This window comes from Ursus arctos, unplaced genomic scaffold (genome assembly GCF_023065955.2).
Source record: "Ursus arctos isolate Adak ecotype North America unplaced genomic scaffold, UrsArc2.0 scaffold_8, whole genome shotgun sequence".
NCBI lineage: Eukaryota > Metazoa > Chordata > Mammalia > Carnivora > Ursidae > Ursus > Ursus arctos.
Window position 1 is genome coordinate 52,450,299 of NW_026623100.1, and position 24,574 is coordinate 52,474,872.

The 24,574-nt window shown below is 38.6% G+C and overlaps 1 protein-coding gene across 18 annotated transcripts in view; it reads right to left on the reverse strand.

Moving 5' to 3' along the window:
• Positions 1–24,574, reverse strand: part of EML4 (EMAP like 4) — a 212,908-nt gene that overhangs the window by 5,605 nt on the left and 182,729 nt on the right. For all 18 annotated transcript variants that reach the window (XM_057309381.1, XM_048222888.2, XM_048222886.2 and 15 more), the window contains 5 exons: positions 24,047–24,114; positions 11,134–11,222; positions 9,681–9,778; positions 624–711; positions 103–201 (listed from right to left, as the gene is read on the reverse strand). In XM_057309381.1, the coding sequence (XP_057165364.1) occupies positions 103–201; positions 624–711; positions 9,681–9,778; positions 11,134–11,222; positions 24,047–24,114 (442 nt within the window). The remainder of the gene's footprint in view (positions 1–102; positions 202–623; positions 712–9,680; positions 9,779–11,133; positions 11,223–24,046; positions 24,115–24,574) is intronic.

Below are 24,574 nucleotides of genomic sequence, written 5' to 3' on the forward strand. Positions count from 1 at the left end.
CTGAAGAACACATGCAGACTCTCTTTCATTTAGAAATTTAAACAAGTAATTATTGTAAGAACCCCACAAACCATCTTTTCCCATCAGGTGTCATGTTCTTACCAAAGACTTGAAAGCCTAGTACGCAGGTATATGTTGTCCAATCGGTGTCCTTACAATCTGATCGATTCCTGATTAGTTTGCAGCCACTTGGAATGTCCCCTTTAAATTTAGAAACAGGAAGTATAATCATAGTGCCTGTGTACAAATGTATTTTAAAGTGTATCTTGATTCAGACTAGCCATGTTTACTTGTATTTATAATCCATACACTGAAAAATGTTAAGACACATTTAAAAAGGAAAACCAAGTGTTCCTTTTAACATTAACTACAAAGCCATATTAGAGCAGCAATCTCCCTGAGTAATTTCTTAGGACGACATGTCCACATACATTAAGTTAATTCGTTACTTTCTTGGGGAAGTGAACCACATTTGCAATTCTCATTCCTTAGCTCAGAGTAACACATGTTTTGTCAAGTCAGAGAGGCAGCCTGCGCTCTCTGCACAACTCAGATTCTGCACAGCCTGTTCACCCGCGCCCCTGACCCACGCGTCTCAGCGGCATGTGATCGTTCATACTTACAGTACAATATCTCATAGTCTCCTGAGTTAGACATTATATACTTGTTGTCTGGGGACCAGTCAAGGTGTGTGATATAGCTGGAATGTCCCTAGGGAACAAGAGATCAACTATTAGAAAGCACTTAGCGTTTTGAATAATAAATAGTAGCCAATAGGTTTTCTGAATGGCCATTCATCTGGAATTCCTAATGTATACAGAGGAGTATCACAGCCTCTAGAACGGACCAGGGCTCACAGGTCTTTAGTTTTTTTTCACCCTATCTTGCCGGGAACCAAAGATGCAGGTATGCAAAGATGCCAAGTTATACATGAAGAGTTCTAGAAGAACTCTGGAACGGGGTGGGGGGAGGGGCGCCTTGGTGGCTCAGTAGGTTAAGCATCTGACTCTTGATTTTGGCTCAGGTCATGATCTCAGAGTCACGGGACTGAGCCCTCCATCGGGCTCTGTGCTCAGCTCCCTCTACCTCTGTTCTTCCCCCTGCTCTCGTGTTCTCTCTCTGAAATAAATAAAATCTTAAAAAAGCAAAAACAAAACAATTCTGGAACGAAAGAGAGCTCACCACAGTGGAAACATTAAGCACCTGGAACTTGGGAGTATCCTGCTGGTCTGTCCACCTAGACAGCAGCAACAAGCACCTACCACCTGTGTCAGACTTCCACGGAAGAGGAGTCTCATAGACTTGTGCCTTTAGGACACCTCACAGATCACCTACCCTCGGGCCTTTTTTCAAGTCACTGGTGTCTCCTTTAGAGGGACTTCGTTTTCGAGAATGAAGTAAGGGTTTGGGGCTGGTCACAGAGAGTAGTTTTCCTGGGCTGCTGCTTAGCATCCAGGGTCTACCCCAGAGGCTGGGAAATACGGCACAGATACATGTGCACGTGGAGGTCTCCTAGAAAAACTCTTCTCTCCAAAGAATATTTCTGGGGAAAAGTCCCCCAACATGTACTCCGTCAGAGCAGCTGAATCCAGTATGACCACTTAAACAGGAGACATGATCTTTTTCTGCTCTAGTTTTTACTAACACTGTGGGAATTAAGACAAAAAACTAAATGCTGTATTTTGTTGCCTTTCTATGTAAGCATCTGATAATTTCTAAGATAAATCACACGTGGGGCGCCTGGGTGGCTCAGTCGTTAAGCGTCTGCCTTCGGCTCAGGGCGTGATCCCAGGGTCCTGGGATTGAGCCCCGCATCGGGCATCGGGCTCCTCTGCCGGGAGCCTGCTTCTGCCTCTCCCACTCCCCCTGCTTGTGTTCCCTCTCTCGCTGCCCCTCTCTCTGTCAAATAAATAAAATAAAATAAAAAAAATATCGCACAGGTCTTAATGTGCACAATGAGACTCAAAGGCACTTTTATCTCCTACAGTCTGTGGTAAGGCATACTTAATTTCTATTTACTTTCCGATATACTAGCTTACTGCACACATTTTTTTAATTAAAAAATTCAAAGTACCTTAGGTGCAGTTTTTAATGATCCACACAAAGTATTCTAATTATTCCATTACCCTTCTGAAGTCTAACGACACCTCTCTGGAGCTATAATCTCCCCCACAGTGCTGTATGGCAAATATATTTATACATTTAAATACATTTAAATGCTGTGAATTTGAGAACTGTGAAGCTCCTGAAATCACCAGAGATTAGGAGGTACACTGGAAAACAGGTTGGGAATCACTTGCTAGGCACAATGGACACCTACCAACTTCACAAGAAATCGAGTTTCAAAGCCAGAAAGACACATATGGGTTACTGGATATTTTCTGAATCTGGCAGGAGGATAAGGTTCACACAAATCCTTTTCATGGTACACATGAGTCTGATGATGCCTGGCTCTGGCGTTAGAAGCCATGCCTCTCAGATAAGAAAACTGCTGGCTACATGCATGAGGATTTTACCAGATTAATCAGGCAAAGTGCAGTCCTCCAAGAAGCATTCACACTAATGGAGAAATATTTAAAAATATCATCTGGGACTCTGAAAAGGCTTTAATAACATTATTTAGAAGAGCATTAAAAGCACTGTGTGTATACGTAATACTCCTGTAGTTCCATCTGTATTGGACACAGAACATATTTAGAAGGTAAATCAGTTATCAAGTATTCTCAAAAAGGACTCCTGAGTAGCAAAAGTACCCAATATAGGAAAGACCTTGGGGAAGTTACCAATTCATACCGGAAAAACGAAGTATTTTTTCCCTGGTATGGATTCCAATAAATAAGCAAACGAAAGATTAACTATTTGGGGTCTATCATGTTACCTTCCCAGACACCACCCTGGAGTGTCCTTGCCCTGCCCAACTCACAGGCTATGGAGCCTCAAACTCCACCCCAAGGGCACAGAGACAATTGGGAGCAAAATCTAGTATACTTCCTTGAAAAGAAACAGTAAAGTACTCTAAGTTGGCACTTTCATTACTGTTTTTATTAAATAATCTTAGTAATAATCACAAGTGATGGAGCCCAAAAATTTTACTCTGAAAAAAGTATTTTAGCTAAATCTTTGTCAACTGGAGGATCATCTACATCGGGTTCGCAACCCTGATTATATATTAAAATTACATGAGGAGTTTTTTTAAACAAGTGCCAAGGCCTGGAGTTAGGGATCTAACCTTTTCCCGAAGTAGGTATTCGGGTGTGACCCCCCATCTAGAGCAGTGCTGGAAAACGCAGGTAGAGAACAGTCCACTCGTACTCTACTGATTTGAAATACTTGTTATTATCTAGTAGATTTCCATATAAACAGATCTGTTTCTGGACTCCTCTGTCCAGTCAGTCTGTCTGCCTATCTCTAGCCAACTGTGATAGTTTTGTGGGATGTGGAAAATTTCAGATGAACTTTAGAACCATTTTATCAACGTTGAAAATTTAAGACTGCATCAAATTTAGAGAGGAATTTGTAGAGAACAGATATTTTTATCAAGTCTTTAGATTTAGAAACACATTATGTCTCTTATTTTTTCAGTTTTTTTTCCCCCAGCCATGATTCCTGTGATTTGCTAGGTTTAGTCTCAAAACATCTAGTTTCTGTTGCTATTGAGAACAGGATTCCCTCCCCCATCACATTTCTTTTTTTAATTAATTATTTGAGAGCGAGAGCAAGCGCAGAAGCAGGGGGAGGGCGAGGCAGAGGGAGAAGCAGGTTCCCCACTGAGCAGGGAGCCAGACTCGGGGCTTCCCCTCGATTCCAGGACCCTAAGATCATGACCAAGGGGAAGGCAGATGCTTAACCCACTGAGGCATCCAGGCCCACCCCTCACCCCCCAGCCAATCACGTTTCTGATGTGCTCTTGCTGGTTCAAGGGAAAGCTATTCTTAAAAAAAAAAAACATATATATATATGTTTTTTTATTTAAGTAATCTCTACACGCCATGTGGGGCCTTGAACTCAACAACCCAGAGGTCAAGAGTTGCATGCTCTTCCAACTGAGCCAGCCAGGTGCCCCGAGGGAAAGCTATTCTTCAGAGTACTGCATAGCTGCCTTTATTTATTTTATTTTATTTTATTTTATTTTATTTTATTTTATTTTATTTTATTTTATCTATTCTATTCTATTCTATTCTATTCTATTCTATTTTATTTAACAGAGACAGCCAGCGAGAGAGGGAACACAAGCAGGGAGAGTGGGAGAGGAAGAAGCAGGCTCCCAGCGGAGGAGCCTGATGTGGGACTCGATCCCAGAACGCTGGGATCACGCCCTGAGCCGAAGGCAGACGCTTAACGACTGTGCAACCCAGGCGCCCCCCATAGCTGCCTATTCAATCCACATTCCGCCCCCTTCTGTTAAATGCCCGGCTGAAACACCGGTTTCCCAATCTCTTCTGCAGCTAGAGGTGGCAGAAATCACTGAGTGGGGCTTCCAGGGAAACTTCAAGAGAACAGACTGAGAAGGAGCAGTACCTTTCCCCTTGGTCCGATCCTTTCCTCCTGGAACTAGGATCTGATGACCAGAGAATGACAATATAAAGAAAGAAACATTTTGAGTCCCTGCTTAAATGCGAACACATCCCTCATTTTTTATAAGTCACCAGGTACTGCATATATCCTGTTATAGTAACCCTGAATCCTATGCCTTACTGAAATACTGGATTAGTTTTATGGATTAGTTTCTTGGAGAATTTCTAAGCAGACAGTTTAAGACTTTTTTATTCTCTTTTTGATGTATATTTTCAATTACCAAAATCCTGGCAAAAACAACTTTTACCAGCACTTCTTTCCGATCCTAACAGACTCTGTAACAGTACCTGACTCCCTCCAACTTCAATATACTTCATTTCCTGTGCCACCATCTCAGAGCAGCAGTGTTAAAAGGAACACAGGAATTTGAGTCAAACAGAAAGCCAGTATGCTGGGACTCAGGTGTAGAATAAAATCATCTTAATCCTACTGCAAGTAGAGTAGAAACGTTAGGTCAATCAGAACACTTAAACTCTTTCAAGGAAAATACACAATTATCCATAATTAGAAAACTCTTCAACTTTCGCAGATTTGTAATAAATGCTGAAAAACACTCCTAAGTACAGCCCAGGGCTCATCTAGTTCCTGAGAACAATGCTGCTGCTGCTGCTGGCACCCGACACCGAGCAGAGAACGTTCTACGCACAGGGCGTACGCGGTCAACTCTCCATCTCCCAGCAGCCTGTGTGAGGACGCCCACTTAGCAGATGAGCAAGTCCAGGAGGCAGAGAGAGCTTACATAACTTTTCTGAGGTCACATAATAAAGAACCGGTGGAGCCAGAGTTTAAGCCCAGGTCAGAGCACAGCACTGAAATCATGCTGATCTTTTTACTCATTTCTCTAACACTGAAGATGAGCAGAAAGTTATTTCAAAGCAGCGTTTTAAGAAAAGGAATTTACAAGTAACTAAGGACTTTTTCAGTACATTTTCAAAATAGCACAGGAAAAGCTGAGGTAAAGAAACACTGCATGGAAAGCGAGACTACAAAACTTCACAATCCTCAACTCATGTTACTCAAGGATATTTCAGATAACCAACTGGTAGTCTTCAAATTCGTTTTAGCTATAAAATCTTACATATTAAATCTTACAAGAGAAACCCAATATGCAAAGCAAAGAAAACCGTACCCATACCAGCCCAGCCCAGCCCCAACCTCAGGGATTTGCAGGAGACAAGTTAAAAAGAGCTCCTGAATCCAAAGCCTTTTCAAGGAACTTTCCTATAGCAGCAGTTACAGTATCAAACTGCTTGGAAGTGCCTGCGTGGCTCAGTCAGTCAGGCGTGGACTCTGGGTCATGATCTCTGTCATGGGATCAACCCCACTCTACGCTCAGCATGGAGTCCACGTGAGATTCTCCCCCCCTCTGCCCGCGCCCCCCTCCCCGCCCCACTGACTGCACGCATGTGCACGCAGGCTCGCGCTCTCAAAAATAAGAAATCAAACTGCTTACAACATAGTCAATACATGATACAACCATGACCCCCTGAATCCTACAGTTTAATCAAACCACTTTTTCTAATGGGTACTAAACACTAAGAAGATGGATGTTTTCGTGCGAAGTAGAAGAAAAAAGGTTATTCTGAATTAGATGGTCTAATTGAGAGGCAGAAAATGCCACAGATCCGGTAAAGGAGGCTTGGGGCGTGTGCTGGAGGGAATGCGGAGAGCCCACGGGCAGCCGGAAGACAGTGTGCTCCCAGCGGCAAACGTGGGAAGTGAGAGGGCAGAGACAGGTCACAGACGAGAAAGTGAAAGGCTGTCACAGACAAACATCATAGAGGGATGACTCCATTCTCTCTTCCTCTCCATCCCTCGGCCTGCCCAGAGAGGTCAGGCTCATGAGGAACAGATTACTTCTTGGAAGATCACTGGGGTTCCTTCAAAGAGAAGTCTGGGACCAGCCGTGTGTAGTAAACACACTTGGGGTGTTTGAGGCTGCTCCCTAACAGCAAGTCAATTCAATGAATGGAAGAGCCAGTTCTGTGTGTTTATGGAAAGTGCAGTGAAGTTCCCCAGGAACCTCTAAGAGTTAAACTTTACAATCAACATAGAATAAGTCAAAGCAGAAAACGGCCAAGAAACAAGAGTCATCATAGGTGCAAGCCCAGCAAGGACAGAGTACAACCTGACTGCATGTATGAATCTGTCCCAGGAAAGTGTTATTTAGGTGGGTGGTCAGCAATGAGTCCAGAGGCAAATGTGGATAGTTCCCACCTAATGTCTAGGGTAGAGGGACCAGTTCCAGTGGCAGCTACGGACCTGCTTGGGGATGCAGGTGCCAAGCTTGCTCACCTCCTGATTATGCTCTGGTTTCGCATGCATATTTCTGCCGGAAGGGAAGTACTGGCTGGAAGATGGGCATGTCCTGTCCCCTTGGCATTTATATACCTTACTTTAAATGAATAAGCTAGCATTCTGATTCTAAGCTGGTTTCCTGAGGCTTGCTTATAGAGAGAAAACCTTAATGGCCAGAAGAAAGTAGGCTTCAGTCCCTTACCAGTTACAGGTTTTAGAAACTGGTATTTTATAAAACAGCTTTGGAGAACTTGCATGATGTAAGTCCATGTCTCTAAAATGGAACTTGTTTTGTTTCTTAGCTTATGACTGAGCAAGGCCTTGGCCTGTAACAACCTTGTCAAGCATGCCACTGATGAGGCATGCGAGCTGCCCTCTACCAGGAAGTGCTCGTTTGTGTTCTTGGGTACCAGTCATCTTCTCAACTGACGTTTGCACATAAAACGATGCCACGAAGAGGGACAGGCTCCAACTGCTTGGTTAATTTAATAAAGGGACATTCTCTAAAGTTCTAAATATGCTTCTGCAGCTATGGTGGTTACTTAAATATTGACTAGTACTAGGAAAATATTGGAAATAAAATAGAAAACAGCATTTGTATTTGCAACTCTGAGAATAGTTCCTAATCTTTACAACAATCCTATATAGTAGGAACTGTTATAATGTCCAATTTTAAGATAATAAAATTAAAACTCAAAGAAGTTAATTAACTTGCCTAAAGTCTCAATCTAGTAAGCAGCAAAACCAGCATTAGCGCCGTTCTGTCTGTCCTCTACCCTAGCAGACAACAGATAAAAGCAGTTAACATGAAACTGTAAGACCAGCTGGTGGAAGCAGACAGCAAGGAGAAGTGACAGCTGGAAGCGAAGCACAGAACATTAGATAATTAGAAAAGCAGAGTAGCTGAGCCTTTCATTATAGTCTCAAACAGTACTATCAACTTTAACAGTTCCTAAGGATATCTCAAAATAATACTTCCAAATGCTTTAAAGATAAAAGCTGCCTAACTGGAGAAGGCCAAGTCTCAGGCAATTGATAAGCTTGCCATTTCGCAACACTTCCAAGGTCATTCTCATTATCCGGTGTCACACACTGCTGTTTCCTTTTTGGACCAGGTGTACTGTAAGAGCACAGGACAGTGAGATACATACTGAAAAATCGGAGGCATTAACGTTACACTGGAAAGCCTGCTCTACTAAGAGAAGAGGGCTCAGGCCCTGGATTTGCCACCACAAGGTGTGACCAAGGACAAGTCCTTTATCTTGTCGGAAAGTCAGTCTCCAATCAGTAAAATAAGAGCTGAGCCAAGTGTGTGCTACAGGGCTACCTGTAAAATTTTATAGGATTCCACAAGATTAAATTGTAATTGACATACTGTGTTTATTAAGGCATGAACTTTTTTAAAAGGCTGAGGTAAAAAATTAAGAAAAACTTGGTGCCTGGTAGGTAAACTTTAGTAACCTGAAAATTCCTTTCAGTGGAACATTTCATTTGCTCGTGTGGTTACAGCAATGAGGCATTACTGTACTATTCCATATCACAAATATTATGGTAATAAATTGATTAAAAGAGATTTCAATAAATTAATGGGTAATGATTCATAATTGTTATCAAGGCAAAAAATTTATTTTGGATAAATTCTAAAAGTTTGATGTTGCTTGTAGATCAGTTTATAGGCTGGTTTTAGCCTATGGTACAAAATACATGTGTGCACGCACACGAAGTAAGTCAACAAGTCTCTTCTTTGAATAGTACATGGCCTGGGTTTTGCTTATGGATATGCTTCTAAAAACTAATTCTTTTATTTATCCCCCCTAAAACTATTTTGTGATCTGTGCTGCCACTACCCACCAATTCATCAAGTAATTTTCTAATCCTTTCCTGATGTACACACCAAGTTACCTCATTTTCTATAAAAATAATTGTTAACACAAACATTGAATACCTATTATTTGCCAAGCACCGAAGTATTTTATACACATTAATTTATTTTAATCCAGTGAAGTAGAAACTGCTGTTATCTTCACTTTATAGATGAGACAACTGAAACAGAGACTTAAAGGTCACACTAGCTTGTAAGTGGTGAAATAAGAATTCAAATCCAGGCAGTCTGATCCCAAGTCGGTGCTCTGAACCACTATGCTACATTGCCTGCCTTTCTTGTCCTGCCCTAAGCTCAGATGTATACTTTTTGAGGACAAGGAATAAATCTTACATATATTCCTGGTGTCCAGAACATTTCTCAAGTTAGCAGAATGCCTGCCATAAGGTAGGTACTCAGAAAGGCTACAGAAGTGAATCAAGTCTACCTTACAATGATAACAAAGTCAATCAGAACAACAAATTAAAGGAAATATGCTTCTGTTAACTCTCTTAATGCAGACTGATCTCCATATAAATTATTTTACTTTTAGCGGTAAAAGAGGTGATACAGGAAATTGCAGAGTGTTGGGGGTGGACAGGAATGTGGGACACTGGGATTAAAAGTGAGATACCCTTTCATTTCTGACTCACTCCATTTTCAAAAAGTGTTATTCTAAGGGTTTCCTATGGAAACAGATTTTATTTAAGAAACTGCCTTAAATCTAGTCAGAAACATATTAAACTCCCATCAAAAGAAGAAACATTTCTAAAGTACACAGGGAACTGCAATAGTCTGCTGTTAAGTAATCTGTTTTCAAAGAGATTAAAGTTTAAAGGAGTTAAGGATAGAAAACAATGGATACATCAATGTAAAAATTTAACTTATCACAAATAAAAATTCCCAACAATTTTACAGCTTAACTTATTTTACTTCAACTACTTACAGTGCACTTTCCATGTCTGCTATATTTTCTTCCATTTTCTGAGACTACATAGAGGTAAATAAAGTTGTCATGAGATCCTACGGCCAGGAGGGTGCCATCTAGAATGAGACAGGAAAAAGTGTTAACTAGAGAAATAATCTGACAGATCTGCTGCTATTTTATTGGACCTGTACTAAATGAATGCTATTTTACAAATGTTGTTAAATCTCACTAATTTAACTGTTATTTGGTATTTGATGAATGAATCCTTCCATCACTAAGCACACCTGAAAAACATGGCCATCTAGTGCAGTCATTTCTTGGAGAAACTCACAGGTCTTGGACTCGAGGCTCATCCCCTTCTAGTTAGCTACAAACTGGTTCCAGGGAAGTTAACCTGCTCTTATGGGTCTAAGTACACAGTACTCCTAAGCTGAGTGTTCAATTGCTCATTTCAGCTGAGCACATACAACCTCTCCAACTCGGGAAGGGACTATGTTCTCTTCTTTTATGGTCTCTCTCCTATTGTTCTTACCAGGTAACAGATGGTTGATAAAGTCCAACTGATCTTTGGATTTTAATTGCTATGTTTGTAGTAATTTGCTAGTACAGCACTAAAAAAAGCCAAGCCAAACAGAAAACCTTTTCTGCTTTAAGATAACTTGCCAGGCTTATAGCCTGAGCAAATACTCTTCCTTCCATGTTCGACTCAGAGAATAGTATTCTGTGCTTCCTTTTAAACAACTTAGAAGCAATCAAAAAGATACTTGGATTCCACACTGATTCAACAACTACTGCAACATATGTTCAAATATAAGCAAATGTCACTCATACCAACTCCAGGGAAGAATGATATGAATCAAAACCATATTAAAAATGGGAAAAGGGAATGGGAATATTATGGAAACATAATTAACATTTTGAATAAAGTATAAAGAATTATTCAAAGAAGGCTAAATGAATTTATCAAATTTTTATGAGTTGCTGAGTATTTTATCTAATTAACAAAACCATCCATTACTATGTAGCCAGTAATGCAACTAGATTTTAAAAAACTTGAACAGCCTATAATAGTGTGTATTTTGAATATTACTATATTTTATATTTTCTTACATATAAAAAAAGATTGCTAAATAGATGTAACATTCAGCCTAAAACCTATTCAAAATTCTAAGTGTGTGTAATTCTCCCCAAAATGGGATTTGATTGTACTGTATTCTGCTTTCAATTGCAAATGCAGTTGTAACAGTTCATTCTAAATTTCTTTGATGATTTAGAATGTTGTTTAACTTTAGAAGATCTTCTGCAGTTTCCTGCAACAGAATTTAATCTGATGCTGGGGGAAACATACTCAATAGTTAACAAGTTTAGAGAGTAAAGAAAAAAGTAGTCAGCTTTAGTGGAAGTAAAAATATAAAAATATGCAATGACAGAGAAATGCTGCGAATGCCAGGATGGGGGTAAATACACCTACCTACTGAGTAGCGCATCACAGAGAGCTGTTCATTCCCATCTGTGTGGATAGAAACTAGATCTCTGGTTTCTGCATCCAGAACAAACCACCTGTTAAGAAGTAAAAATCTAAATTTTCTTCATATAGTAGCACTTAAAGAAAAAAAGATTGCTTACTTTTTCTCTTTTAAAAAATTTCAACAAATTTTAACAATGCCCTTAAATATGACACGTTTCCATCATCCACTGAATAATAAATTCGTTTTACAAAATGCTGCTAAATACAATATAAATATATGGGCCAGGCATGTTCTCATTTCTGTTTAGGTATTCACTCAATGCCAACTGGGTCTCTTTGCTAGGTAACATCTAAACAGAACGTTAAGATGACAGGATCAGTGTTCTTGAAGATTAAACTAGAGATGGGGGAAAAGAAACAAGCTAATTGAAACAAAGGACAATTAAGGGACAATCTCAGTGATGGTGACCATATACAATAGAAGGGAAATGAACAAAAGACGACACGGAAAAACCTTTAGGAAAGACGTAGGACAGTTTGAGCTGAACACTGAGGGAAAGAGGTACAGATGGTTCAGTGGCAGGAGGAATGACAGCTGCACAGCTACAGAGGTGGGAAGGAGCACAGACAGTATGAAGGTGGGCGGCGAAGGTGGAGGGCCGTTCATTTAGTGCGATTTCAAAGGAACCAGCAGGGGGCGCTCTGACTCTCCAATACCTCCGCACGTGCACAAAGCTCTGAATTCTTTCAAAGATAGTTTCTTGTTCACATTTACAGGAAAAGTCAAAATGTAAAAGCCTTTTGAGAGGCAAAATAATGGTTAAATTCAACTATATAATAAATAACTTATCAAATCTTTTTATAAGAGCACTTGAAAGGACACCTGGGTGGCACAGCTGGTTAAGCCTTGGACTCCTGGTTTCGGTTCAGGTCCTAATCTCAGGGTTGTGAGATGGAACCCCGCACTGGGTTCCCTGCTCAGTGTGGAGTTTGCTTAAGACTCTCTCTCCCTCTCCCCTTGCCCCCCACCGCCACCACGCTCACTCGTTCTAAAATAAATAAATGTTAAAAAAAAAAAAAGGGGGCACTCGAAGGGAAGGATGTGCTTCAGAAAAGCATGGCAAAATACGAGGTATAAAGCAAAGACTGGCAACTGAGGACAGACAACTAGATACTGGATAAGTGAGAGGAAGGCAGGTTATAAACAGCATACACAGCTGCTTGGAGGAGTTGAGCTGGGCATGGCCTGGCTCAGATCAGTCACTAAATAAACATTTGGAGAATGAATAAACAAATATGAAATAAGTCTTGAACATGACAAAAGCCAAGTTTTAGGAAGAATTATTTAATAGTGTAGTGTGTAGGAAGAAATGTTCTGTGTGGAGAGAACGAGACAAGACTAGCAACTTTTGTTTTTAAGATGGGAAAAAATCCACCACTCAAATAAGCCAATATAGAAATCATAATGACAGTTCCTTGTAATTTTGAAGCTTTAAAACTAATACCAGGAAAGAGACTATTTCCCCTTCAGATTAAAAGAAATACTATTTAGAAGAGAGAAAATGGCATGAAAGAATTAAAAAGAAAAGTTTAGTGATGTTGCTTAACATGCCTTAGTGCGTGCAAGGTAGAAGACGAAAGACTAAAGGGGCCAACTCTTACTACCTATCAGTGAAATCCCTCTCGAGTTAAAAACTTTCATGAGGGAATTTTAGTAACTTGTGAGCTATGGGTTGAAACTTCTAGGTAGCTAGCCTAATTCATAAATTCTCTGTTGGTAAGAGAAATGGCTTCTACCTGTGAATACCTGAGTTAAGGCCAATAGTAGGGAACTGGCACTCTGAAGCTCCACGCCGCGTGCTTAGTGGTCATTTCCACTTCAAAAGGTGTGTTACTTCACCGCAACTGGACAGTACCCATAGATTATAGGTTTCTTCTGAGCATGTAATTTATTAATTGATTTTTATGGCTACAATTGTGAAACTCCTCTGAGCCAAGAAATGCCAAAGCTGCTGCCAAGTGAACTGCCTTTTCTTTTCTTTTTTTTTTCTAAAGATTTTATTTATTTATTTGACAGAGATAGAGACAGCCAGCGAGAGAGCAAACACAAGCAGGGGGAGTAGGAGAGGAAGAAGCAGGCTCACAGTGGAGGAGCCTGACGTGGGGCTCGATCCCATAACGCCGGGATCACGCCCTGAGCCGAAGGCAGACGCTTAACCGCTGTGCCACCCAGGCGCCCCTGAACTGCCTTTTCAGAATAAGGGTACAAAATATTCCAACCCAGACTGCTCAGACAGACCTAAAGAACAATGACCAGCGTCACTCTGTAGGTATCAGATTTCAAGTTTTTAATGAGTTTATGGAAACTCTATTATCTTAGGCATTTGAAAAATTACCATTTTTTATCTGGAGAGCCCCAACTACTGTTCCCTCTAACCCCAGACTACTGTTTCCAAGTCAATTTAATCTTCTTAGGAAAATTACAAATAATTTTCTCTTTTTGGAAATTCCCTTAAAAAGTAGTAAACAAAACAAAACCCACAACAAACCCCAGAATGTCTGCTGGTGTAACATGAAGAAACCTAAAACTCTGAATTGTTGACTGATTAGAGATGGCAGCTATCCAAAAAAAACAAAAACAAAAACAAAAACACAAACCAACCCCTCCAAAAAACAAACCTGCCTACTTTTTCTATTTCTTTAATTACATATCAGAGGTTAATTATCCAACTTTAATCAAGTAATTTTTAGTTAATAATTCAATAACTTTGTTATAAAAAGTATCTAACTTCCATACAGACCCCAGCAATAATTTTAAAGTTCCCACCCTTTCCATTCCATGAATTATGTTCTACCTTCAGAAAAGACTTTTGGGCTCAGGACCTCTGTCTCTAACAAATGTATGGAGAAGACAACAAATCCTCTAGCAAAGGGAATTTTCAAGAAATAAATATTTAAGTTTCACGGGGTTGAACCGTATTCTTATTTCAGTCCAGAGTATATACATTAGAACCAAGCTTCTGCTTTAAGATAATCTGGAATCATCAGGCTTTATATGGCCTAAAGGACCCAATGCATCCTTCTAAATGTAATCGCTCAGTATCACAGAGGGGAACTCTTTGGTGATATATTTAAATTACTCTGACTTGTGGGTCAAATACCAAAGCGTAGTACCATCATTTATCTTGACTTTCTAAAAAGACACTATATTGATTTCTTTAGTGGCAAGGAAAGAATCAAAATTTTAGAGATGGAAAGTATCACATTCTGAAGTCCCTAAATGAATATATATATATGTTTATGAGTTAAAAAATATTCATCATAATATAAAGTGTGTCCTCTGGATGGCAGGTTTGTAACCCCCCAACCTGCCCTGCGCCATCCCCCTTCTTCTTTATGACCTTCTACTTCTAAGAATAGGAATAGTTTATATCAGAAAAACGTAAAGTCAAAACCAGGGGAAGAGAAGCCTAATTCAACTCTCTTATTTTACAAATGAAAACACCGAAATGCTCTGATTTCAAAAACATCTAACCAGTCATCAACCAACTAGTTAGTTGAGAGAGCTTCTGGCCCTTCTGCTTTTCACTAATATCACACAAGGGAAGGGTATGATTCCATAGAAAGTGCTCTTTCTAGGTCTTTGAGATACATGAGCATTTAGGGATCAAGAGAAAAATGGAGTTAGCCAAGGAGACAGAAGAGTTCATAAAGTGGCAAACAGTTCAAAGTAATATGAATTATACAAGTTATAAGGATTATGAAGTCTCACAGCAGCGAGTAATCAGAGAAGAGATGGGTGGTCTAGGATTTCATCACATCAGATGTGGCAAGAAATAAACAGGTAGAGAGCAACAGACAAGAAACTACAAAAAGGGTTGGCATGTATATAAAGGATAACAACTTGACCACTCTAGCTGGAGTGGTGAGGGAAAGATTTTTAATGAGCTTTAAAGGCCAGGCTAACAAGTTTGGATTCCACTGTTTAGGTATCAAGAAGAATTTAGGAATGTGCTAATCCAGTTAGCTCATAGTTTCCCACATTTGCTCAATCCATTCCTCCTGCTTAATATGAGCTCCTCACTCTTCACTGCTTCTTCAAGATCCAGGAACTTCAAGGCAGGACCAATCCCTCCTCTGTGAAGCATTCTCTGACCACTCAGACTCACTGTAATCTCTCGGTTGATATTTAAGCATTAGTGCCTGTTTATTCAGGTAATATTACACTACTAATAGGATATGTTATCTATTTATGTAGTATCTAATTAGGTTATAATCTACTTGTGGTTGGGACCAAGTCTCATATTTCTTTGTGCTACCCACTGCATCTAGTTAGTTCAGTGCTTTACAAGTTGCTGGAACTCAATAAGCATCTGAAGAGTGACTCAGAACTGGACTTACAACAAGGCAGAACTCAGGGAGATTCATGCTGATGGAGCTCAAAGACGCTGTGCACAACAGGAGTACCCGTGGGCCAAGTTAACACCAAATTACAGAGGGAAAAAGCTATTCTTTTCCAATTAGAAGGTTTCTCTTTTAATTATGTCAAAGAAAAGTCTCGGCTAATGCTAATATGTCTTTGATTATTGCCCCTTTTGAACAGCAGGAGCATTTCTTATACTCAGAACTTTACAGTTAACAGTACTTCAGCTACACCACTGGCTTGCTGAAGTGACAGTCACCACCAAAATTGAGGAGTTGAGCCAGATCACTTAAATCTCTCCAGGTTTAGGATTTTGTGATTCCATGTCAAAAACTAAAATCTCTACCTACCCACTCACCAGGCTCACTTTCCCAGCCTGCTTCCTTGTCAAAGCTATCACTATCACCATAGACCAGAAACTTTGGGATCTTCTTTGAAGTCACCTCTCTCAGGCTGTCCAGTCCCCTTTCCATCCATATTTGCTATATATAATATGTTCTATATACTGACTCAATTTTATGGATTTCTTTCTTTGAAACAATTTCCAACTTTAAATCCTTGATTTTTATTCTCCTTATCATCACTTCGGGTTTATTGATTTCTCTAATTTCGGAGGTCTCACCTCCATTTACCAGCCTATAAAACGATTATGGCAAAAACTCTGTTGGTTGGGAAACAGAACTGGGTCCAAGCAAGACCAGAGTAAAGTTCTATGTAAGGTACATGGAGAATTCTGTCTGACTTGATATAGACCTGATATCCCGATGGGATGGTAAATACATCTGTGGTTCCTTCGAGGTCTGGGGCTGGTATACAGATTAAGTGCCTTTAGAGAAACTAGTTTCAAAAAATAGGAAGGGGAAGGATGATCAACTGGGATCTTGGAAAAATCAAGCGGAATGTATTTTTAACAATTCAGAGATTACAAACTTTCAAATTCATAACAGTTCAGGTTTACACATATTGTTAGCTTTATGAAAAACTTTAAATTCCATCAAGAAGCCCAAATTTTTACAAATGAGACAATGTAGTAAATATATAATGGAGTATTAATCTGCTATAAAAAAGAACAAGATCTTGCTATTTGCAACAACATGGATGGACCTAGAGGATGTAATGCTACGTGAAATAAGTCAATCAGAGAAAGACAAATACCATGAGTTCATGCATGTGGAGTTTAAGAAACAAAGAAAAAAAAAGACAAATAAATAGACTTTTAAATACAGAGAACTGGTGGTTTCCAGAGGGCTGGGGTGAAATAGAGAAAGAGGATCAACTATACACTTATCTCGATGAGCACTGAGTAACGTACAGAATTACTGAATCATGTTGTACACCGAAAACTGATATAACACTGTATAGTTAATTGTACTTCAATAAAAAAAAAGAATGTTATATTTGAAGATAGCATGTGCGTGTGATGCCTAACTTATTAATTAAATGGTTTACAGTTATTGGTTTGATAGATCTAAGATTTTGGTAACTAATGATTAACAATTACTAGTATGTACTAACTTTTATCCATTTATATGCTTATTACCCTGATACCAAAACCAGGCAAAGGCATCACAAGAAAACTACAGAATAATAATACCCTTTATGAATACAGATGCAAAAATCTTCAACAAAATATGAACAAATTGAATCCAGCAACATATAAAACATATATACCACGACCAAGTAGGATTTACCTCAAGAACACAAGGTTAGCATCTTAAAAATAATACACTACTCTGTATTAATTAAGGACAAAAACATGTTATATCTCAATAGATCAAAAAAGGTATTTGACAAAACCCTTTCATGATTAAAGATTCTCAACAAACTTAAAGGAAAATTCTTCTACCTGACAAGCGGCATCTATGAAAAACCTACAACCAACATTATACTTAGTGGTGAAAGGCTTTCCTTCTAAGAGAGAGAACAAGATAAGGATGACCACTCTTGCCACTTCTATTAAGTATTGTACCGGAGGTTCTTCTACTTAGGACAATTAGACAAGAAAAAAAAAAAAAAAAGGATTCAGATCGGAAAGAAAACGATTTGTAGATTACATGGTCTTGCCTATAGAAAATCCTAAGGAGTCCACTAAAAACCTACTGGAAGAAATGAGTTTAGCAAATATGCAGGATATGAGATCAATAGATGAGAAGTAGTTGTACTTACATACACCAATAATAAATTTTCTGAAAATTAAAGTGTTTTCTCAATTTCATTTAAAATTGTATCAGGAGAATGAAATACTTAGGTACAAATTTAACAGATGTGTAAATCTGTACCCTACAAACTAAAAATACCTTGAAAAAGAAAAGCAAAGCTGGAGGTATCACAATTCTCAACTTCAAGTTATATTACAGAGCTGTAGTGATCAAAACGGAATGGTACAAAACAGACACCTAGATTAATGGAATAGAATAGAAAACTGAGAAATAAACCTACAACACTATAGTTAATCCTTGACAAAGCAGGAAAGTCTATCTAACGGGGAAAAGTCTCTTCAACAAATGATGTTGAGAAAACTGGGCAGCCGCAAGCAAAAGAATGAAACTGGGCTACTCTCTTACACCAAACACAAAAATTAATTCAAAATGGATTAAAGACCTAAATGTGAGACCTGAAATCATAAAAATCCTAGAGGAGAACACAGGCAGTAACCTCTTTGACATCAGCCATAGCAATTTCTTTCTAGATATGTCTCCCGAGGGAAAAAAAGCAAAAATAAACTAGTGGGACTTCATCAACATAAAAAGCTTCTGCACAGCAAAGGAAGCAATCAACAAAAAGACAGCCTCCTAAATGGAGAAGATACATGCCAATGACATATCTGATAAAGGGTTAGTATCCAAAATCTATAGAGAAATTATAAAACTCAACACCCAAAAAATGAATAATCCAGTTAAAAAATGGGCAGAAATTTTTCCAAAGACGACATTACATATGGTCAACTGATGCATGAAAAGATGCTCAACGTCACTGATTACTGGGGAAATACAAATCAAAACTACAATGAATTATCACCTTATACCTGTCAGAATGGCTAAAATCAACAACGTAAGAACAGGTGTTGGTAAGGATATGGAGAAAGGGAAATTCTTTACACTGCTGGTGTGAGTGCAAACTGGTGCAGCTACTCTGGAGAACAGTATGGAGATTCCTCGAAAATTTAATAACAGAACTACGCTATGATCCAGCAATTGCACTACTAGATATTTACCCAAAGAATACAAAAATACTAATTCAAAGGGATACATGCACTCCAATGTTTACAGCTGCATTATCTACAATAACCAAATTATTGAAACAGCCCAAGTCCACTGAGAATGGATAAAGATGTAGTATATATACACAATGGAATATTACTTAGTCATAAAAAAGAATGAAGTCTCATCATTTTGCAATGAAACGGGTGGAGCTAGGGAGTATTATGCTAAGTGAAATATGTCTTCGGAGAAAGATAAATACCATATGATTTCACTCATATGTGGAATTTAAAAAGCAAAACAGCAGGGCACCTGGGTGGCTCAGTTGGTTAAGTGTCTGCCTTCAGCTCAGGTCATGATCCTGGAGTCCTAGGATCAAGTCCCATGTTGAGCTCCTGCTCAGCGGGAAGTCTGCTTTTCCATCTGACCCTCCCCCATCTCGTGCTCTCTCTCTCTCAAATAAATACAAAAAATCACTAAAAAAGAAATAAATAAAAAACAAAACATGGGCACCTGTGTGGCTCAGTCAGTTAAGCGTCCAATTCTTGATCTCTGCTCAGGTTATGATCTTGGGGTCTTGGGATCATTCCCACGAGGGGCTCTGTGCTCAGTGGAGAGTCAGCCTGGGATTCTCCCTCTCTCTCTGCCCCTCCCCTGGTTTGTGCATGTGCGTATGCTCTCTCTCAAATAAATCAATCTTTTAAAAAAAGGCAAAACAAATGAGCAAAGGGAAAAAAGAGAGAGGGGGCAAACCAAGAAACTATAGAGAACAAACTGATGGTTACAAGAGGAGAGGTGAGTGGGGGGGATGAATTAAGGAGCGCACTTGTGATGAGCACTGGATCTTGTAGGGAAGTGTTGAATCACTGAGTTGTACACCTGACTAGTATTACACTATATGTTAACTAACTGGAATTTAAATAAAAACTAAAAAAAATAGAAACTAAAAACATTTTTGGAAGAAACTGAAGATCTAAATAAATGGAAAAATATCTCCTGTTCATAAATTGAATTAATACTGTTAAGATATTGACACCTAAAAAAATCTAAAAAATAAAAAAAAAATTGACATACTAAAAAAATCCCTATCAAAATGCCAGCTGGCTTCTTTGTAGAAACTGACAAAACTGATTTTAAAATTCATGTGGAAATTCGAAGGATCCTGGATAGCCAAAACCTCAAAAAAAAAAAAAAAAAAAAAAAAACGAGTTGGAGGATGGAGTACTCACATTTCCCAATTTCAGAATTTGCCACAACGCTACAATAATCACGGTTGTGATACTGCCACAAGGGTGGACATACAGATCAATGGAACAGTGTTCAGAGTCCAGAGAGAAACCAATGCATTTATGGTCAACTGATTTTCAACAAGGGTATAAATACCATTCAGTGGGGGGAAATGGTGGTGTAACAACTGGATATCCACATGCAAAAGAATGAAGCTGGATATCTACCTTACACCATATACAAAAATTAACTCAAGATGAATGAAGAGACCCAAAGGTAAGAGCCAAAACTATAAAATTCTCAGGGGAAAACACAGGAATAAATCCAGGAGAGACGGGAGGAAGAATAGACAAACTGGACTATGCAAAAACTTTAGAATTTTTTGTCACAAATGTTACTATTAAGAAAGTGAAAAGACAACCCTCAGAACAAAAGATAGGTGCGGGGCGCCTGGGTGGCACAGTGGCTAAGTGTCTGCCTTCGGCTCAGGGCGTGTTCCCGGCATTATGGGATCGAGCCCCACATCAGGCTCCTCCACTATGAGCCTGCTTCTTCCTCTCCCACTCCCCTTGCTTGTGTTCCCTCTCTCGCTGGCTGTCTCTATCTCTGTCAAATAAATAAATAAAATCTTAAAAAAAAAAAGAAGATAGGTGCAAATCATGTCTGATAAGGTACTATATACAGAATATATGAAGAATCCTTACAACTCAACAAAAAACCAAACCAATTCAAAGATGGGCACAGGATTTGAATAGACATTTCCTAAAAAGGCTATCCAAGTGGCAAATAAGTGCATTAAAAAGGTAACAGCATTGGCCATCAGAGAAATGCAAGTCAAAACCACAACAAAAAAAGCATTTCATATCCACTAGGATGGCATGTTGGTGGGCATGTTGGGAAATTGGATCCTTTATACTTTGTTGGTGGAACTGCAAATGATGTAGCTATTGTGGAAAACAATTTGATTATCACAAGATCCAGGAAGTCTACTCCTTGGTATATGCTCAGGAGAGCTGAAAACATGTCCACACAAAAACTTGAATATAAATATTAGGTGAAAGAAGCTAGTCACAAAAGACCACATATTGTAGGAGTCTATTTATATGAAATCTCCAGAATAGGCAAACCTATAGAAACAGACCAGTTGCCTAGGGTTGGGGGAAGTGGATGAGGATAATGAAGAGTGACTGCATGGGTACAGGGTTTCTTTTTGTGTTAATGAAAATGTTCTGAAATTAGCTTGTGATAAAGCTTGTTAACTTACTAAAAACTATTGAATTGTATACTTTAAATGGATAACTTTTATGGTATATATCTCAATACAGCTATTAAAAAGAATCATTATGTGAGAATTAGTATGCTAAGGAAGAACTATGTCCACTTAGGGCTATATGTCTTTTTCTCTTAGAGATTATAATAGTAATATATTATTTTAAATGACAATTTTATTTATCACTGTGATAATTTACCCACACTTGTGCTTACTTCTTGATTCCAACAAGTAAATTTCTAGATTTGGACATGAAAAGATCTTTAAACATTTTGCTGGTCACCTTTTCCGGATCATGCCCAATTTGGACATGTGTTGCACTATACTAAAAAAAAAATTCCTTGCCCTAAGTGTGACTTTTTTTTAGGCTGAGGGGTCAGTGATAATAATCTGAATGGCTACACTGAGTAATTTTCAGTTTCAGACATTACAGCCAGGTATGCACAGACCCATGTAAAAAAAAAAAATAAATGAGAAAGTTCTCCAAGAATCAGCAGAATCTAACCAGATACGAAACCAAAGACAGGAATAATGTATAGAATGAACACGGATAACTACATCTCCCCTAGGTTCTAAATAACGTCCACCTTTTATTTAGTTATCACATCACTGTCATTTATAAGGTGTTTCCTATTCACAACTCCAAGAGGAAACAACTGGCTTTAGTTTAAGTCATGTAAATTAAGTGAGTGACTTCTCATTTTAAGCTTGTTCATGATGACTTTGCAGCTACATAAATCTTAGAAAGTAACTTCAGTAAATTTAAATCAGGTCAGTTTCTCCTTAAAAATCAAGGCTCTGTATATATTGTGCACATGTACGTACACAAACACAGACCCAGCTCCATTCATCGAATGAAGCAGCATGTCTTAATGATTCAAATCCCTCTAGCCTTGCACTCTATTCAGTGTTTAATTCCTTTGTATATATAGTGTATGTTTCTAAAGTATGTCAGCCAGTGTAAGGTAAACTTTCCTTACAATATTTCTAAGTTATGCTACCAACACCATCAGCACATGTCAAAGAGTATTAATGGAGTAGTGGAAAGTGTTCAGCTTTGGAACCATATAGAATCTGAGTTGAAATCCCAGCTCAATCACAAGTGATAAGCTCCATGGGTCTTGGTTTTCTGTGCAATGGAGATATCAATGAATATTTTATTGCACTCCTGTGAAAGTTTAAAAAATATATATAAAAATAATTTAGTACAAGGTTTTGACTTCAGCATTTGTGATATTTGTTCATCTGCCCAAAAAACAGATCTGAAGTGAACTCGTTTGTGGTTTTCTGGAAACAAGTTTAGTACTATAGTTCAGATTGTTTCTAATGTGCTTAACACTTATTTGTAAAATAGAAAATAATTTCCTTCAAATCCTACAAAGTGACCTGCCATACTCCCGTCTAAGTTGAAGTAATAATCTAATACCAACATGCATTTTGGAGAAATCTGAGATAGTAAGGCTGTCTATATTTGCAAGTTTTCACCAATTACTCTCCCTCCCTAGCAGCCTAATTCTAAAATTCACTTCTTTCAGAATCAAATAGCATCTTTATTATACATCCATGTTTCAGACTTTATCACTAGAGACCTGTTTTTCCATGATTCTTTTTTTTTTTTAAGTAGGCTCCACATCCAGTGTGGAGTCCAACACAGGGCTTAAACTCACAACCGTGAGATCAAGACCTGTGCTGAGATCAAAAGTATGATCGTGCATAACTGACTGATCCCCCAGGCACCCCTCCATGATTCTAGATTTCGTAGTGCTGTATAGGAGACTTTCTAGAGGTGTTAATTTGTATCCAAGAACCAAAGGGAAAAACTTGCTATAAAAAAAACTCCAAACAACTAAATTTAGAATTAAATGAACTGATCTGAAATATCTGTCATATAAACAAAACTGTTTATATAAGTGTGTTCACAATAGTTTCACCTCATTAGAAATCAGCATTCTACATTTTCTACAGGTTTAACTTTTGGAAATTTACTTTGTATTTTTCTTCAGCCTCTTTAATAAAGAAATTAAGTTATTTATGGATGAAGGTTACTTACTAGCAGAAGCAATAAAAAGGACTCAATTAAAAATATACAGCTAATAAATATGAGAAAGTTCTTACTTAATAAACTTTGAAAGGTACTATATAAGGTCTGTAAAGACAAGTAATTAGTAACAATTTCAGGAAATATACCTTTATAATCTGTGTAACATTAAAGAAAAAAGACAGGATTACAAAAGCTATAGAACAAGTAATTTATAAAAGCTCAACTGGGTTATTTCAGTTTCAGTTCCCTTCCCTAAAAGAAAACGAGGAAATTTTCTGACACCAGAGAAAATTCTACCAAGGAGGGTCAAGTCGGCTGAATTATCACCTTTTGAATGAAGTCTATCCTGACCACTCCTATCTTTTGCAACTGCACCCCGGCCCTCCCAACCCCTCTTGCTCAATGTCCCACCCCCACCCCCATGGCTTTTAACATTTTCTAACTTAGTTATAATGTTTATTTTTTATGCTGTCTCTACCTACACACTAAAATGTGGGCTCCACAATGGCAGGGATTTTCGTTTTACACTCTGATGTAGCCTGAATGCCCACAGTAGTGTCTAACAAATGGCAGGTGCTCAAGACATAATTACTGAATCACTGAATGAGGATACATAACAGATAAGAGCAATAAGCATATTCGTGTGCCACTTATAAAGATTAAATCTCTAGATCAGATTGAGAACATTCCTGAATAATGATTAAACATCCCACCACTTCAGATTACTCAGCTCACATTTCCCTTCAAGACCCTACCTGCCTGAGTGCGTTCCTATGGCCACCACTGTGCCACTTGGATGAAAATCTGCACAGTGTCCTGGTTCCTAGAAGAGAGACAGACAGCTGTTGGGGAGTACATGAGAAAGTCTCCCTAGATCTATGGGAATAGTGGCAAAAACATTTGAAAATAACTGGTTTCATATAAACATGGAATTCCGATCAACTTCATTGTAGCCAATGAAAAATACCACACTGATATGAGAGGAAAAAGAATTTCAGAGCAGGAAGGGTTATGTTGGCAAAGTGGCGAGGGAAAAGGACAGCCAGCTTGTGGCTAGGCAGTGGAACAATAAGGATAATAACAAACATGTATACAGTTCTTTAGTCTGCAAAGAACGTGTATACACCTTTGGGCTAGAAAAGGTGGCTGTCTGGCTGGGGGAGGGAGAAAATACAGTAAGAGATCAACTCCAAAAGAAGACAGTAGAGTCTGTTAGTGAGCAGTGCTTACTGAATTCAACTGCACCACCACCAGAGGCCCAAACGTTTCTATAACAATTAATG